We start from the raw sequence: 12,358 nt of genomic DNA, 5'->3' as shown, positions 1-12,358 counted from the left end.
AGATCGGTTTGCATTTTATCAATCAAATAAGTATGTGAACATTTCCAATAATCTACCATAGCCAATAACAAATACATGTAACTTATTTTATTTGTGTTGTTCATTCATATCTTATTTTATAAGTTAACATTTATTTATTTATGTATATTTTAAAATCTCTCCAGTTTTAAACGATATTTTTGGTTTACTGTCCTATAGTATAAATTGGAATGATTTCAAACCTGTTTTTATTTATCCTAATAATTATAAAGGTGTGCCTTGGAAATATTTGTTTACATAAATTGTGATCAAAACGTTTGAGACCCACTGAGATAACTTCGACTAAAGTGAACTATCTAAGCCCTCAGAGTCCTTTACCTCACTGAGCCTCTCAGTCTGACAGGAGAGGACTCTCCCTCCACATTATTGTAGAAACAGCTTCTTATATCCGTTAGCGCAGCAGAAGCTAACAACAATCCCCGCCGGTACCGCGGTATCCCCTCTCTCTATCTCTCTCACTTTGGCTGTGAGCTACGGGCGCCTGCTAAGCCAACATCTCCCACGTCATCACTCACAGCGCCCATCGTACAGGGCAAATGGAAAATGTAACCGGGGAAAAGGGTGTTATCTTTACTTAATTATGAATGTTGTTACATCAAGGCTGAAAATTCGTTTTTTTTTTATTATATCTTGTGGAAGTGCAGATCCCCTGTCCTCCACCAGGGGGTGCTGCAGCACCCTCAGCACCCCTACTTCCCACGGCCCTGACTTGGTCTAATAAATAAATGGTAATATGGTTGCATAGGCCTGTATAAAACAAAAATGAAATGACCTTTGATGAAATTGACTATTTTAATAACAGTTGAGTGTTTCACTGAGGTCTTCAGACTAGAGATGTTAAGATTCACCGATTCGCATCGGTGCACCGGCATAAAAGTTCAAGATGCGAGTGCACCGGTTGAGAGAGAGCACATCGGCTACAGTTTGGGTTGAACCGGGTTGAACTCGCGATGCATCGATTGCGTAGCATCTTTGCATCGGTAAAAAAACGATTCATTCATATAAAATCCCCTTATCTTGTCAACGCTCAGCAGAGACGATCTTTGATATTTGCTTCGCAACTACGGAGAATGAGAGTCTCAGTTATCAACACACACGGAAGTTGAGGAGAAAGAGAAACACAGCGCACCGAAAAATACCTACAAATCAAACGTTTGGCAACACTTCGGATTATTCAAGAAAGACGGTGTAATAGTCATTTATGCTATATAGTTGAGCGCAGGTCATGGAGAGTAATAAGGTATCCGTAGACCTTTGTATGAGGTATCTTTATTACTTAACAGGTCTACAGCCATGATACATAGATCTGTCCTAGATGCGGACTTGCATACACACAGTATCACTCCGCAGCCGCACCCCATCAGTAACGTCCTGATGGTATATGTGCGCGGCACTATATACTACAGACGGTCAACTTGAAAAATCACTCGCAAATGGTTAACGATGCCGAGCCGCTTTAAAGTACACAAGTAGTACGAGGAACTTAGCGACGCACATAAAGAGGGGGGGTCTGCGGCTGAAAAGAGAAACCTGAAAGTGAGACATATGAGTTAAATCACTCAGTGAGGTGTACTGTCAGAGAGAGGTGTTTAGCTTACAGCAGCCTGTGACGGCCAATAATAATTTAAATGTCTTCCTTACTGTAAGCAGTTATGAAATACCTGTTTGTGAAAGGTTATTTGTTTTCTTTATTGTTCAGATAGAAACCACTGCTTTCTGCTCACTGGTGAGTTAGCCTATGGATGAGTGTGAAGCACATCAGGCTGGCAGCTGTATGGGCATTGCTCTATGGTAGCTGTTATTTGCACATTGTTAATCATGAGCAATGCATCCTTACATTGTTTAACTGTGAGGTGTTATACAATTGTACTCTGGAGGGCTTTTAAAGGTAAAAAAATAAACGGCATGATGGGATGTGCAGTACCAAATATGTAAAGCACTTTTTTGTAAATGTATGATTTGCTGCATATAAGGAATAAAACAAAAATCCTCTGTCGTACCATATTGAAGTATCATTATTTTTGCATCGTGTTGAATCGCATTGTATCGCCCCGAATCGCGCAATGTTGAGTCAAATCATATCGAACTGTATCGCAACAGGGGTGAATCGTATCGTATCGCATCGCCTGGTGTTTCAAAGGTATCGTTAATGTATCGTATCGTGGCAACGTATCGAGATGCGCATCGCATCGGCCTCAGTGATGGAGATGCACATCCCTACTTCAGACAGTTTCTTGCTGGCCAGGGCCTGGCGATGTATCACACTGTGAAATATTGTGCAGTGTGGGGCCTTTTCTTTCAAGCGACTGTTAAATCCCTTGTTTTTCCCCATCATTGAGGCAGCTCCGTCTGTGCAACATGCAACTAAATTCTCATAGGAAAGCTTGTGGGATGAGGGGTAAGAATCCACTGCAGTAAAAATGTCCTCACCCCGGGTGGTAGTGGTAAGGTTGACTGACATAAGAATGTCCTGCTTCAAATCTTCCCCATCTATATATTGCACATAAACGATCAGCACAGCTTCGTCTGCTACAGTTGTGGTTTCATCAAGTTGTATGGCAAATGGCCCCTTTCCAAGCTTTTCGAGCAGCTGCAGCTCGCAGTTACTTGCCATCTTGTCAATTCTGTCTTTCACCGTATTGTTTGACAGTGGTACAGTTTTTAGCTTCTCCGCGACCTGCGGGCCGCACAGTTTCTCAGCCATCTTAATGCAAGCTGGCTTAATGAGCTGCTTGCCAATGTTGTGTGGTTTCTTTGCCTTTGCTATTAAAAGATCACATTCAAAAGAGGCCTCGCTGCCAGCCCTAACAAACGCTGTTCTAATATCCATTGGCTTGTTTGCCTTTGCAAGGTGTTGTTTCTTTATGAAAAAGTCCCGATCACGCCCGACTGTTTCTGGGTGCATGGTCTGTTGGTGTCTCTTCATTTTGCTGGGTTTCATGCTTTCGTTGGCTAGCTTCTCTCTGCATATCACACACTCTGGGCGGGTTTTGTCCGTTCCCTCCATCAAACCGAAGTTAAGATAGCTCTCTAGGTAGGTCCTCATTTTCTTTTTGATTGCAGATGAGCTGTCATCTACTTTACGTTTTTCAGACATTTTTAGACAAAAATATTCACCTTATGAAGTCGGTCGCTAGCTAGCAAGCGCAGCAAACTGTTATTATTATGAAAGCCGACACAGTAACGTCAATGTTGGCGCCAATCGGAGGAGTATCAGATGAATTTTTTTAATTTTAATTTTAGTTAATCAATTAATTTCTATATTTTATTGTAATATAGACAAGGCTTTTAGCGCCAATCATGTATTGTGTTACAATATGTAAAAGCAATGATATGTAAAAAAAATGATATGTAATTGTTTTTATTCTAAATATGATATTAGGCCTCAAATCATCTGAGGTCTGGCGCCCCCCCTGCGATCTTTGGCGACCCCCAGGTTGGGAACCACTGTGCTAGATACATGTTGGCTAGCTAATGAGCTTCACATATCAACCTGAAAAACTGCGAGGCTCCACTCGCAGCCCCCCCTCCCCCCTCCGCACCACAGTTACTCTGCTGCGAGACGCTGCACGCACCCCCAACTCTGACTGACTTCCCGCGTCCCTGTGTAACTGGGAAACTGATAGAATTGGGTGTTTTTGCAACATCAGGATAGGGGATTGGGATGTTTATTGAACTTCGGCTTTCAACTGATTTACCTTCGAAACACATGTATGGCTCGGCCGCTCAGCGTCTCTGTCTGTGTCTGGGTTCTTCGCACCTGCCTGTAATCTGAGAAGGTCCCGCCTCTCTGGCTGGCTCCCGCCCGGAAAATCTTCATTGTTGAATGACACTTCAGTAATAGCCTATCAGATAGCGCTGTGGGCGGGACATTGCTCGTGTACAGAGAGTGGTGACTGCAGCCAGAGAAACGGCCAAATCAGAGCCAAAGTTTTTTCGGCAATTTGATAAAAAAAAGGCCGATAATCGGTCGACCCCTAGTTTGTATCACCAGGAGCTTATAGTCTCTAAACATAGCTCCCTTTGGTTGGCTTATTTTCCTAGAGAGATTGTCACATACAAACAGATACTGTTATTCTGTTTAATTTGTTTAATTTTGACTTCTTGTAAGCCATCATTTCTGATCAGTAGCACCACGTTTTAATAATTGTCCCAGTTTGGTGTGATGAATGGAGTCAATAATGTCATTAATTAAAACCTGATATGCAGTGACAGTCTCTCAATCTTTTATATCTGAGGTTTTTGGTTACAGGTTTTTACATTCATTAAATTACTAGGACAACCAATCTAAGAACTCACCTCACATAGTGTTATCCTTAAGTTCAGTCCGCATTGCACTATCTGACCACTGCTGGATGGACATCTCGGAAGGAGATAGTTTGAATATGTTTAAACTTGAAATTTTAAAGGTATTGCAAGTCTCTGACAAGGTGCAGAGTTGGCTGTATTCATTTCCATTCCCACCCAACTTTTCGGTCTTGAGGTTGCTTGCCTGTTTCTCTCTTCCATCAAATTTCTCATATTTTTAGTTTGTGTGATAGAAATGCAAAAACACGATTCAAGCCGTCAGATTTTAATGAATGGAGGATGAATGTTGGCCTAAGGTTTGGCTGTGACCTAAATAAAAAGAAGTTTGCGCAAAGCCAAAGAGAACAGCGTTAAGGATGCTTCTAGTATGCAAAACAAAAAATCCCAAAACTTTGCCAAGGAAAGGTGGCTGTCAAATAAAGCATTGCTATAAATCAGAGCTTTGTCTCTGCATCCATGGTTAACAAGAGAGCGCTCAGGCCTTGAATAAAGAAGCAGAGGTTTCATGAATACTTCACAGGGCTATCAATAAACCTTGCCTGTCAGAATGGCTGTGTGTCACAGTCATAAAAACTCAACACTGGTTTCTGCAGTTCTCCTGAATGCAACCTCAAGTGCCCACAAAGCTCACGTGGGAGGCATGGTTAAGGAAGTTGGAGATGGTGGGGGAAGGAACCTATGGAAAGAAAACACTAATTTTCAAAGGTGATATCACACTAGAACCAATTTACTAGAACATTGTGGCCAGAAACATGGAAATTGTGTGCCAGCCAACCCAGTCTCACGGCATTTTGTGTTATATCCACGAAATTAATTTAATCTATTTTATTTATTCTATTTCGCATTTTTTTCATTTCACACAAAATGATTTTAAAAGGTAGTATGTTTCGCCACGCCTTTTTGTCCGGTCGGGTCTTGGAATACCAGAAGCTGTGTGGTTCATAAAAAAATGTTCTTACTCAATATCTTATCCTAGGCCTAACCCTATCCCTTTTATTTTAAATTGTATAATGTCGGAGTTTTTTTGGAAACCGTGAGGAAAATAAATGGGGAAAAGAGCCTCAGAATACTGAAATCTGTATTTTTTGTCATATTTGTTTCCTTCTAATTTGTCATTATTTACATTGCTTTTAAAATTGTTCTGTGTGACACCTCACATAATGCAGCTCGTGGAAAAACAAAGAAGAGATGCATATTATTTAGATTAGATTGGAAGGACAGACAGCTTTTTTCTTTCTCAGTTTGAGAAGCAAATGTAATGGACCACAACATTTGGTACAACGGTCCAAGACGATCTTGCCTAATTACAGACCTACATTATTTAGCAGGTCAAAATGTTATTTTATCACTCATGAGCAAATACCAAAAAAAAGGGATTGTCATCGTACTATCCTCAGCTGTGTTTTCTGATTATGCTATTTAGTGTTAGAAATTAAAATCAATGTTTTATGGCATAATTTAGTTTAAACATGCCATCAGTTAAAATGCTGATTTATACTGAAAAAACTGAAGTTTTCGCGCACAATGTCTGATGTCAAGCTTTTATTGTGAAAATACTTCCAGTTAGTTTCCGCTTGTGATTAGAGTTTATTTTGAGAAACTATTTCGGAAAGGAATCTCCGAAATACCAACAGTAGCTTGACTTCAGGCTTTACGGAAAACACGATTTACAGCCGGTAAAATGTGTTAAATGAGAAGTGATGAAAGAGAATATGAGGAGGAGAGGCGTGTTTATGTACATGTTGAATGTAAAAGGTCTGAATCCTCAGTTTAAACGCAATAACGGACAGTTAAGACGTGGAGGACCGGCCCCCAGCTGTGCCAACCGGCTGACAAGGAGGAGCCAGCAGAGGAGATGTAGCAGCTGGAAACCAGGGGCTCGCTCTCTTCTCTTCCCTAACGAGGAGCGGATCACAGCTGTTTGAACAATATAATGCTTGTGACATACCCGCGCCTTTTTTAATTAAAGTACCCAATTGAACCTTCACAGAGACTCCATTTAGTGTCCTTTTAAAGCTTCTCTCCTGGACGGGAGAATAACGAACACAGTTTACATTAGCTAACGTAAGAAGACTAAAAAGCTAAACTCAGCAGCTGAAAATGACAACTTAGTAACTTGGTCCTGTTTCTGTTGATACCACTATGATAAAATAAAGGGTGCAAGTCTGACAGCAGATGTGAAAGGGATGGAGCTGGATGATATTCAGGGTACCTGGTTTCCAGTTCTTTGCCATAATGACACTCAGATACATACTTAGAAAGACTATGAACGTACTGCTGACTGATACGTTATATTTTCAATAATTACAACCGACAAAGTTTTTGACCAGAAAAATATTCTGGTAGTGGCTCAGTCAGTAGGGGCTTGGATTGTGAGCCGTAGGGTCGCCGGTTCAAGTCCCCAACCAGACCTAAATATGGACTGTGGACTTCTACTTGGAGAGGTCCCAGTTCACCTCCTGGGCCCTGCCCTGGTGCCCTTGAGCAAGGCACCGGACACCCCCCCACCCACTCCAATTGCTCGTAGTACCCCTCACTGCAGTGCGCAGTACCACAGGCCCCTCCTTCTCAACCTCAAGATCGCCCCTCCTTCTCAACCTTTGAGCACGTGACGGGACGCCCCTCCTTCTCAACCTTTGAGACACGTGACGGGACGCCCCTCCTTCTCAACCTTTGAGGCACGTGACGTCCAGACTCCCGTGTTGTGTACTTACCCAGTCACAAAAGTAACATATTATATCTTATATTATTAATATATATATAATTCTGATGTCTGTGGTTATTTAAACATTCCCTGATAAATGTTATTTCAGCGTCAATAAATGAGTGTTAATCCCAGTGTGTTTAGTGTGCAACATCACATGTCATTTCACCTTCAATTCACGGTTTTCAAAACGTTAGCCACATGTTAATGCTAACCGGAAATGAAGAATTTTCAGAATAAAAGTGTTAAGTTAATAGTTAGTGTGAACCTCCGGTTTTTTCAGAATAAAACTGCTTTATATTAAAACCCTGTATTTAATTTAAATTACGCCATATCAACATTGATTTTAATTTCTTACAGTAGGAGAGGTTTTGGGGTTTAGGTTTGGGATGGAGGAAGGAAGATTAGGATTAGGTAAAAAGGTAGGGAGTGATTAGGGTTAGGATGGGGGGAAGGGAAGGGTTAGATTGAAGGGAGGGAAGAGAACTGCTACCCCGGAAACAGGATGCAACGCGTCATCAGTGAAGCTCGTCACGTGCCTCAAAGGTTGAGAAGGAGGGGCCGTCCCGTCACGTGTCTCAAAGGTTGAGAAGGAGGGGCGATCTTGAGGTTGAGAAGGAGGGGCATGTGGTACTGGGCACTGCAGTGAGGGGCTTCTCAATTGCTCCCCAGGCGCTGTACAATAGCTGCCCACTGCTCCTAGTACTAGACTCCTGGTACTAGGATGGGTTAAATGCAGAGGCTACATTTCACTGTGTGTGCAGTGTGCTCTGCATGTGTGACCATTACAGAGGGTTTCATCCCTCCGATTCTATTCCTATTTATTGGTTTTGGTTATTACAGCATTTTCATCTCTTTTTTGCCCAGATGGAGGAGATTAAAATGAGCCAGCAATCAGGGATAATTGTATTAACAGCAAATCCCCCTAGTTTTAAACATGCCAATATTTGGGCTTTCCACATTTGGTCTTAGTAGAGATAACATAATCATATTATCCATGCTGCAAAATGCAATTAGGTGGTATAATCTTAACAGCAAGGATAGTAGCTCTGAGCACACATGCCTATTGATTGTATAATTGAATGTGTTGAGAGATGCTGTGTACAGTGATGCTGCGTTCTGTGTCACATGTAGAGCCATTTCAGGACTCCATTTGTATTACAAATGAGGATTAAAGGAGTAAAGAGAAAGTAGTTACATTACAGTACAAGTGATTATTTAAGCAATAGCTCACGTGAGGCCGTGGTATACAGTATGCTCATTATATCACAGCTAAGGGGCGTGGTTCGGCCCGACGCATAGCGGGGTGACGTCAGGCTTTGCCGAACTGCAATGTGGTTCCCTTGCTCGCTTCAGAAGTTGAGAAAAGTTCAACTTTTGAAGCTTCGACGGAAGCGTCAGCCAATCAAATCATATGCCAGTACAGGCTCTTGAGCAAAGGACTTTACAGACCCATGTCTTTATTACAAATTGTATGGGATGTGAAATAGGCCATCACAGAATTTCATCGGAAAGTGTTACGTTTAGTGTTGAAATCGAGTCATGTTCAGTAATAAAATATTGGTATGCTTTGACTGAACTTTAAAAGAAAGAAGATACATGTTAGTAATTGTAGCTACTTATAGGGCTTGAGCGATGCTGTAACTTGACCAAATTTGTATAGATTTATTAATATAACATCCCTGATATTGCATTTGGATAATTTACACACGGTTGGTTTAGGCACAGAATTATTTGAGGAGGAGATTTACAATTCAGAAATTAAAGTGGTCATTATGAGTTTCAGTATACCTTGGGTTGCACAATTTTAAGTTTAAAAACGTTGGCTTTTTAGTCATGTCACAATCATAACATATTGAGCTTTGTGTAAAATAAAGATCTCCTTGTATATTTTGAGTAAACATGCGTTGTTTTTTTTTCTGTATTTCTAACTGTAAAGAAGGCTACTGATTTAACGACAAACTTAATTTTTATTCCCAACTTAACACAAAACAATATAAGAAATCCAAACCAAACGAAAAGCAAAGAAAGGAAACTATTATTTTCGAACTAACGTTTCAAATAAGTAGAGGAATCTTTTGGAGGTTTCCTCACTGGCTGCCTGCTGGCGGTTGAAGCGGTCCTCCTCCTTGGCCGCTTCCGCCTCCAGGAACTGCAATAAACTGTGTTTTCTTTTTTTTCGGGGAGAGGGACCGTCAGAGGTGGATGGCTCAACATCATCCTGGCTGTCCGAGCCAGACTTGGCGGCCTCCTCATCCTCCACAGTGGCCTGGCTCTGGACAGCCTCAGTGAATGTTGAGCCACTGCCAGAAGCCACAGCAGCAGTGGCCGAGTCCATCAGGGTGGGGGGGTCGATGGATGGCCTCCCACCGATGGCGTCATGCATGGCCGTAAATACGGCCATGTGGCTTTCTTGGCAGTGTGCCTTCGGCCTGTGAAAAGCTCGTCATTCTCGACCCTCACTTTAATAAGGGTCAGTGTTTCCTCCTCTGTCCCTGTGAAAAGACAAAGTAAAAAGGTGTAGCTTAAAACTGTTGGAAGATTTACCGAGTCTGTAATGAGCAATTGATTCTAGTGTATATATAACAACATAGCCCAAATCAAATGACAGTGCTGAATGCTAAACAAAGTTTGTGTTGATTTAATACTCTTAAAAATAAATAAACGTTTGCCCTTTTAAACATCATAGCATGCTGTAGCAGGATTGGGTGTGGTTAAAATGTGGATACAAACATAAAGAATATCAGGTGAAATGTCAATAAGGAATGCGGTTAGAAGGATCTAACTGCATACAGACGGGCGGAGTTTGATCGCGCATTTCACTTCTTAAATAACTAATGCAACGTATCATTGTCAACACTTACATAATGTGCTTTGCTCCCGCCATGGTTTTTAAATGAATCCAGCGGTGTCTCACGCCTCTTTTACACTCCACCGTTCCCGGAAATGCATCCGCGGAGGAGCCGTGGAGGATGCATCAGTGTATCCTCGGTCATAGCTCCTCCAGAGAGCCTCCTCGACGCTCGGTGCTCGATGTGCATTTAGAGAAATTAGATGCCCTTCAACATGGCGCGCTGAAATTCATTTCCGGGTCACTACCAAGCTGCAAACCCTGGGGAAGAGCCGGGTTATGGCTAGAAAGGATCCGTCTAGTGTAAAACTCTCGCGAGAGTTTGGCTGAGTGTCACGTGGCTGAATGTTTACATTTAGCAGGCAGCCTTTCAGTTACGATCGTTAACATCAGTTGGCCACAGCAAATGATGGTGAGAAGCTAAACTATGTATTAATTATGTCAATGACAGGGAGTGTGATTGTTGAAATAGGGTGTTAGCGGTCTTGTTGGTGTTCAAAGAAGAATGACAACACTGTAGATCACCAACACTATGGTTTATGTTTTATTCACAGGCAAGTCAACGTTGTCGCAGTAAAAGTCCCAAGATAGCTCCTGGTGCAATAAAATGTTCCCTTGCAGTGTTTTACTATTAAGTCTGATGTTTCTCTATTAATATTGCTGCTGCATTAATGTGTATGTTGCATCATGTTACTGCTGTAGATGTGTTTCCGAGCCGCTCCGATTACAACGAGAGTTACAACGAGAACATGACGTCATATTTACACTAGACGGATCCTTTCTAGCCATAACCGAAGAGCCGGCACGCCAATACGGAAGTGCAACACACTGCAGTTCATCTAGTGGCCAGTAGGAGCAGTCTGCAGAAGGGAGCAATTTCCATAGACCCCCATGTTAAAATGCCCAACTTTAAAGCAGAAATAAACATGTTTACATCGTGGTTGAAAAAAACATATTCTCTGTATAGTTAGATCCCCCCTTCATGAATATGGATTGGGGGGGTGAGTTTTTTCTCAACCCATCTGTTTAATTAATATTAAGCCTTAAAGTTATGCATATATTAGGGCGTGGTCACATTGAGTGACAGCTCCGTTCAATCACTGCTGCTGCTAGCTTCTTGTCTCTCTGCTAGCTGCTCCGTGAAGCTAGCTACAGGGACTCTGCCTGCTCAGTTCATCCAGGGAACACAACTTGATCCGGCCGTGGTTGTTTGTTCTTCATGCTTATATATCGGACTATTGTGACTCGCTCTGTGGTTAAAACAGATGGTGCATTAATGCGGTTTTGCGGTAAGTGAAATTTGAGTACTTTATTTACGTGTTAATGATTTTAATCGGCTACGTAATGAATGTTAAGGTTTGGGTTAGCGTGTAAGCAAGTGGTAGCTACATCGGTACTAACGATGCTAATAGTAGCCTCCAAGTTAAAATCATAGACTATATATAAAGGTTAAAACGAAATAGACAAGTGTTAAGCGTTAAGTGGGATAATACTGTGCAACAAACGGCTTCTGTTTGAGGTTGATAAAATAAGGTCATCCTTGTAACTTAGAGAGATATTTTATTATGTAGGTAGGAACTGTATGCATCGCTAAGGTTAATTTAAATTGGCTGTGCTCAAGTATGTAGACAAGCTAATGTCGAACTAGTGTATGTGAAATCAACCTCACAATAAGATGTGTGTATATTACAATTATTAATGTCATATTTCAAGATGATTACTTAGATATTACAATATGGTTGGTTGATCTGGAGTTCATTATTGAGCTTACACCTTAACGTCAGTCATCTGAAGAACGAACCCAAACCTTGTTGTTTTTATTAATTGCATTACCAAATGGGTATCAAATAAACAGTAAGCATTGGTAACACAACTTCCAAAGTTACATTAAAGTAAAAAGGACCCTGACTCTGACAATACACAATCCAACATGTTCAACAGTAGAGAATCAGTTATATTGTTTGTACACATGGTACTTTACATATATCTGTTTGTTTAAGGTGTCCAGGTGATGCAGACAGGCTGGACCAGAGAGTGAGAGACATAACTGGACTCCTCACAGTAGTGAACTTCAGCACAGGTATAAAGACTCTATTTTTCATACTGTACAAAGAATCAAGAAAGATATTGGTTTAAATGAATGAAGTATTGACTTTAATACACTGATATACATTCCATTAAACAATACTAGATCACCTACACATCAGTTAATTTGAGGATTTTCTCCATGCAAAAAGTTACATTTAGATGTTAACAAGCAATATGATTTTGTCCGCTTTCTAATTTAATGTATTGAAGGCAAAGATATTTAACACAGTGAGAACTGCTACTATTTATCTCTCAATATTGTCTGTAAAAAACGTGGTCAAAGTTATTCTTTCAGTGAGACAACAGAGCAAGGTTCTACAGTTGCACTACATTTTGATAACAGTTAAATATTATTTTGATAATAACAT

At 41.1% G+C, this 12,358-nt stretch overlaps 1 protein-coding gene across 1 annotated transcript; it reads right to left on the bottom strand.

Moving 5' to 3' along the window:
- Positions 1-866: 866 nt before the first annotated feature.
- Positions 867-10,710, bottom strand: LOC307042781 (uncharacterized protein). Its single transcript, XM_079686876.1, has 3 exons — positions 9,916-10,710; positions 9,106-9,546; positions 867-5,023 (listed from the first exon to the last, which is right to left on the bottom strand). Exons 2-3 carry the CDS (start codon positions 9,453-9,455, stop codon positions 4,975-4,977), a joined length of 399 nt encoding a protein of 132 aa, XP_079543002.1. The 5' UTR covers positions 9,456-9,546; positions 9,916-10,710; the 3' UTR covers positions 867-4,974.
- Positions 10,711-12,358: the final 1,648 nt, after the last annotated feature.

This window comes from Notothenia rossii (assembly GCF_949606895.1).
Source record: "Notothenia rossii genome assembly, chromosome: 6".
In the NCBI taxonomy this organism is placed as follows: Eukaryota; Metazoa; Chordata; class Actinopteri; order Perciformes; family Nototheniidae; genus Notothenia; species Notothenia rossii.
The sequence above is the reverse complement of the archived record's forward strand: the minus strand, read 5'-3'. Positions and strand labels throughout refer to the sequence as shown.